Below are 1,756 nucleotides of genomic sequence, written 5' to 3' on the forward strand. Positions count from 1 at the left end.
TATATGTAATTTTATACACACATTCCGAAAGATGTTTATATTTAATACTCTTAAAGTGTGACAGACTGATGAAAATTTATTGATAATACATTTGTTTTCCATATTCTCTCTCTAGTTTATTACATCGGTACTCGACGTTTTCTTTAACAATAATTTATTCGATTCTTATTATATAGACACGCAACATTTTCCATATGTAATGTCAATATATTGAATAAAAAATATATACGTATATTAATGATGTTTAATTTCATATCCCAAAGCTTTAGCTAATACTAAGTTCCAATGTGTGTATGCATGTATGTTACTTAAAATTCACACTTTATGTCTCTTTCCTATGTCCTCTCTCTGAGCTCAACCTTATCATCTTCAGCCACGTTTCTCTTGGTCTACCACGTCTTCTCCTGGCCAGCGGTGTCCATTCAGGAACACCCCGGACTAACTCATCTTCCCTTCTTAAGATATGCCCCATCCATCTCGATCTTGATAATCTAACTATATTGTTCCCATTAGGAACCCCTGCCACCTAGCGAATTGCTGCATTTGTTTTATACTGCTTCCAATTGATTTCCAAAATCCTTCTCAATGCTTTATTCTTAAAGGCAAGAAATTTTGCAGTTGTTTTTACATTGCTGTACCACGGCTGGTGCCCATAAGTTAATGTTGATCTCACAAATAAAATGTGTATTTTGATTTTATTGTGAATTGATATTCAATTTTACCTCCGAATAGTTTTTGATATACCCATTGCTTATTTATGCCCTCCTTATTCTCTCCTTGAATTCTGCAACTAATGATCCATTGCTGGTAATGATGGTTCATAAATATTTGAAAGAATTTGAGTTGGTTAATATTACTCCTCCAATAAAGCAATTCGTCTGATCACCACTCTGAATCTGCATGACCTCAGTATTTCTCTGGTTGATCACCAATCCAACCTTTCTTCCCTCCAGTACTAACTTATCAATCATTTCCTTCATTTCATCCATTGTAGAGGTAATTAGAAGCTTGTCATCTGCATATTCAAGATCACATAATCTCTGGTCCCCTTTCCATTGAATGTCATTACTCATTCTGTGCATTACCTTGTTCATAACGTAATCAATCACCATAATAAACAGTAGAGGGGACAGTATTCTACCGTGTAGTACTCCAGTCTTGACTCCAAATGTATCTGTAAGACCACCATCAACCATTACCGTACAACAAGTTCCACTATGCATATCCATTATGATGTTTACATTTTTCCCTGGTATCCCATAGTACCTCAGAATCTTTTTTAACATACTACGTGAAATACTAGCTAATGCTTTTTGAAAATCTACAGCATAAAGCAAGAGGGGAGTTTAGTTCGGTACACTGTTGAGCTATATGTTGTAGAATAAAAATTTAATTGTAACATCCTGTACCCTTTCTGAAACCTTCTTGCTCGTTTCGAAGTATTCTATCTGTTACATGTTCTATTCCATTCAATATTACCTGGGAAAAACTCTCATACCTACTGATGACTATGCGATCCCTCGCCAATTCCCAGTCTCTCAAATCTCCCTTTTGGGTACTCTAACAACAGTCCCTTTCGTTTTCCCTTCAGCAGGCGTAACTTCATCTTTCCACATATGATTGAATAGTTGATTTAACGCAATGGGTGTTTGAGTCTCATCAGCCTTCAGCGTTTCATTCCTGGTGGCTTATAGATTTTCATTTGTTTGATTGCCAAAACGACCTCTGTTAATCTATTGTCACTTACATCTATAGG

The 1,756-nt window shown here is 35.8% G+C and overlaps 2 protein-coding genes across 2 annotated transcripts in view; one reads left to right on the top strand and one right to left on the bottom strand.

Moving 5' to 3' along the window:
- LOC137643189 (pro-resilin-like) overlaps nt 1-196 on the top strand; it is a 9,222-nt gene extending 9,026 nt beyond the window's left edge. The window contains exon 4 of the mRNA XM_068376042.1: nt 1-196. This exon is cut by the window's left edge and continues 772 nt beyond it. The gene's annotated coding sequence lies outside the window, so the exon portion shown is untranslated.
- Nucleotides 197-818: 622 nt separating this feature from the next.
- LOC137659561 (uncharacterized) lies at nt 819-1,229 on the bottom strand. The gene has a single exon (XM_068394447.1). It carries the CDS (start codon nt 1,227-1,229, stop codon nt 819-821), a length of 411 nt encoding a protein of 136 aa, XP_068250548.1.
- Nucleotides 1,230-1,756: the final 527 nt, after the last annotated feature.

This window comes from Palaemon carinicauda, chromosome 1, assembly GCF_036898095.1.
Source record: "Palaemon carinicauda isolate YSFRI2023 chromosome 1, ASM3689809v2, whole genome shotgun sequence".
Taxonomy (NCBI): Eukaryota; Metazoa; Arthropoda; class Malacostraca; order Decapoda; family Palaemonidae; genus Palaemon; species Palaemon carinicauda.